Genomic DNA, 3,984 nt, shown 5'->3' with positions numbered 1-3,984 from the left:
ATTCCAGCACATACAGATTGATAGTGTGCTACAAGTTCCTAGCAGGTTTTGATAAAACTCATCAATGGTTGTGTTCCCCTGCAACAATTTTATCAATAAAATTCTTCCTTTTCTGTTGACGGGCATGCATATGAAAGAGTCTTATGTTAGCATCACCATCTTTGACCCAACTGATCCTTGAGCGTAAACGAGCCATTGTGCGAAAAGGTTTTAGTAATTTTAGTAATTAGTAAAAAAATGTGGATGAATACTTACTCTTTTCTCGATTTTAGATCGGCCAAGTGCTCTTCCTTGTTTAGATCCTATTTGAATCGAAACGTTCCGCGTCGATCCTTTTTTATTACGTCTTGTTTTTACTCCTATATTGGACGAGCTTTTTTCGGTCAACACAAGAAAGAACAATCTAGAAGCGCAATGGAGGCTGAAGATTCGAGGACTTAAACGTTGTTGCATGAGCGGCTTCTCATTTGGGTTATTGAAATCAACCTTTCGATGCGAGGGCCAAGCTGTGCTTTTTCAGATTATTCTGGAGCCAATATTCTTCCTGCGAAAGCTGGCGACTATCTTGCGCAATCTCGAATTGATGGAGAATTTCCCTTGACAAGGCAAGCTGAAAACTAATTTGGCCAACCAACTCTATAGGCCCTTGGTAGCAGCTTTGAATTTCTTGTCCAGGGTTAGAAAAGGGCACAGACCAGCAGGGACCGATGCCCATGCTGAGCAGACAACTTCCTGGAAACCATCAAGTTTTGGCCCATGAGATTTAAAATATAATCTAGGTCGAACCAGCTTACTGTCCTGGAGGCCAACATAACACTCTGTCCAATTTCGTCAAGGTAGGAGAATCCTGCTGGTTTGACCATGTGTATTTCCGACCATGTAAGGGTAAATCATTGATAAACCTCCTGAACCAACCCATCATTGCCCTGTTGTAATTAGCATTATTATTGTCCGCATCTTTGTAAACAAGATTAAAATCCCCAGCTACCATCCATGGCCCCAGACATGCTGTACGGATATCACGTAACTCCTGCAAAAACTGAATTTTGTCCTCATTGCCTTGGAGTCCATATACACAAGTCATCCACCATGACTGGACCCGTTTTCCGTAGTAAACTGAACTGTTACACTATCATTGTCAACCCGTGAATTACTGACACACCAATGTGTCGTCTCCACATAGGTTTACTGGATTAGGTTCTATTTCTGCACCTATAGTTGTCAAAATCTACGATTTTGTCTTTATGATTTCCGTTGCTAGATGAACTGTAGCAAGCAGTGGCCAAGTATTACGAATTAACAAAAGCATCATTAGAGAGATCACTAGATTTATTACTGCAGTTGACCAAACAGTGGTCTAGTTACACAACACATTGCCACCCATAATATGAACAAAAGCCAACAAGACCTGTTACATCCAGACATTTTTTTTTCCTTAGAACATCCCGTACCAAAAGGATCTGTCTATTTGAAGATCAAAAGCATAGTATTACTATTGACATCCATGTTATGTGCAAAATGACACATCACCGTTCAGTTGCATAAGGCGCTTTGTCAATGACCTATATAACACAAAAAAAAATAATTAGTTGTCTGCTTCACTAAAAAGATATCAACAGGCTTCAATTAATATCAAAATTAGCTCAGAAGTGATATATCTCATATAAAATTTGATAATACTATTGTATGTTCCCCACAAATAAACACTACTGAGCACACACCAACAATATTAGCACCCAGTAAGAGCTTGCATTGCATGCTGCCAGAGAATCAGCATGCTAAGTTTGTAGCATCTCTATTGTATCAACCCAGCTTATGGATTCCATGTTGATGCAATTGTTGGAGACACCAAGAAAATTGTAGTTTCATGTAATTTTTCAGAAATTAATTTTGATTTCCTGAACATAAAAACTGATGTCGAAGTTTTTACCCACAACTTAGCATTTGTTTCATGAACCTGTTCAGCTGCATCTCCAAATTAATGGTTTTGTAGTTGTTCCTACCTACCAGCAAAAAAAGGGTCTGATAGCTGTTCTTATCTATAATGCAAATTTGGGCAACAGGCACAATTAAGTTTCTACCTCAACAACTTGAGAAAGGCATCCCATCAAAAGAAACTAATCACTGTAAACTAGAGCATGTTTGCGAGTCCAACAAGGATACACTGAATGTAGCATTTTTGAACATTGTTCAAAAGGTTTAACCTTCAGCGAGTTACAGTATATAGATGGTCAACAAGTGAGAATACAATAAAATTTCACATGGTATTTTTCAAGAGCACAAGTTTCACATGGTAGAAACCAACTAGCAGTTACGGTACCTTGATGAGATCAGTCAGGTACTGCCTTGGTAGCAATGGTATTATCTTCGGATCTGAAAACAAAATATTTTTGCTGCTTTACTTATGTGGCAATAAAATAATCTAGAATAACTAGAACAAGGAATTCAAGATATTACTAGCGCATCTGGCGATGCAATGGAACATTTAAGTGCATCAAACATCTTCATGTCCCGATTTTGCCAAAAAGTGGAGCATCTCTTTTTAACACCTCACTCAGAAAAAACTTACAACATTCAGTGACAATTCTCATGCCACCTACTTCGAGATGGCAATGGGGACATTCCCGGCGGGGAATGGTACCCCGTCCCCGTTTTCTCTGTTTTTCCCCGCTCTCCGTCCCCACTCCCTGTCTCGGGGCAGTTTTTCTCCCGTCCCCGTCCCCGATTGATGTTCGGGGCCCCCACAGGTGTCTCACACTAGACAAAGACGACGGCGGTGACTCAGTCCCTAGCGGTTACGACGCCGCGTGAATCCCACGCAAGCGCATTAGTGGCGAAGATCAGCAGCACTGAGGGCCGCATGGAGACTGGGGAAGAACAACATCCAACAGGGCATGGAGATTGGGATATGGAGAAGGAGAACAGGATGGAGGAGGCGCGGCAACAGGATCTAGAGAAGGAGGAAGCGCAGCAGTGGCTAGACAGAGCAGGATCTAGAGGAGGAAGCGCAGCTAGCCGGAGCAACGACGTCCGACACTCTGACTCCGCAAGTCCTCTGCGGGAAGGACCGTGCGGGAGAACAGAGATGGCGGCGTGGACTCGTGGATGGTGGGAGTGGACGGTGGGAGCAGGAGGTAGGGTCAACTTAATTTGGGTTGGGCTAATATTTTTCATTGTGCTTCTTTTGGCCTGTGTAATCAGGTCCTTGTGGGTAACGGGGACGGGGACGGGGACGGGGAGAGGGACTGCTGGAACGCTCCACTCCCCGCTTCACCTGACGGGGGTCATTTCTTGACCGCTAAGCTCCTCGTGGGGATTAAATTCATATCGTTTTCATCCCCTAATGGATGAAATCCCCGTCGGGGATTGGGGATTGGGGCCCTGTTGCCATCTTGACACCTACTATTGTAGATGGAGAACTGCTTTGAAGAATAGCCTTGCCTACTGGAGTATGTGGCCAAACTATTGAAAGCAAGACAATCTCTTTGCCATCCTAAACAGCAGAAGCAAATATGGAATGTTACTCAACTACTAAGACACAAGTATACAGTTGCATGTGTAAACATATATTGTGCTAAATATAGGATTCATTTTTACATGAACAGAAGTAAGCATGCATGATGTAATTTCAGTAAATGTAAAGGGAGCTAACCATATTGGGCACAGTCTGACTTTCTGCATCAATCTTTCTTGTCCGGCCATGAAATGTATTGAATGGTGGCTTTATCAACCCTTGCAGTTTCTGTGGACAGATTAAGCAAGAGATGATAAATTCGACTAATGAAAGGCGGACATATCTAGTGGAAACAGTTAGTTTGGTGAAAAGTTAAAAACTGTTTTGGTTCTCAGCACCTACCACAAATTGCAAAAACAAAAGGAGATTGGAGAGAGAGAGAGAGCATATTAAATAGTTTTTTTTTTTGAAAGTGATGGCAGGAGCTCTGCCTTTCGATTAAGATAGAAAAAAGAGTTTACACACAGTAT

The 3,984-nt window shown here is 42.1% G+C and overlaps 1 protein-coding gene across 1 annotated transcript in view; it reads right to left on the bottom strand.

The window, feature by feature from the left end:
• Positions 1,290-3,984, bottom strand: part of LOC8155364 — a 6,882-nt gene continuing 4,187 nt past the window's right edge. Inside the window, exons 5-7 of the mRNA XM_002489173.2 lie at positions 3,653-3,742; positions 2,321-2,373; positions 1,290-1,562 (exon numbers count right to left, since the gene is read on the bottom strand). Coding sequence (XP_002489218.2) covers positions 2,362-2,373; positions 3,653-3,742 — 102 coding nt within the window. The 3' untranslated portion in view covers positions 1,290-1,562; positions 2,321-2,361. The remainder of the gene's footprint in view (positions 1,563-2,320; positions 2,374-3,652; positions 3,743-3,984) is intronic.

This window comes from Sorghum bicolor, chromosome 1, assembly GCF_000003195.3.
Source record: "Sorghum bicolor cultivar BTx623 chromosome 1, Sorghum_bicolor_NCBIv3, whole genome shotgun sequence".
NCBI classification, from domain to species: domain Eukaryota; kingdom Viridiplantae; phylum Streptophyta; class Magnoliopsida; order Poales; family Poaceae; genus Sorghum; species Sorghum bicolor.
Note: the sequence above shows the minus strand (reverse complement) of the source record. Positions and strands in the feature narration are given on the sequence as shown.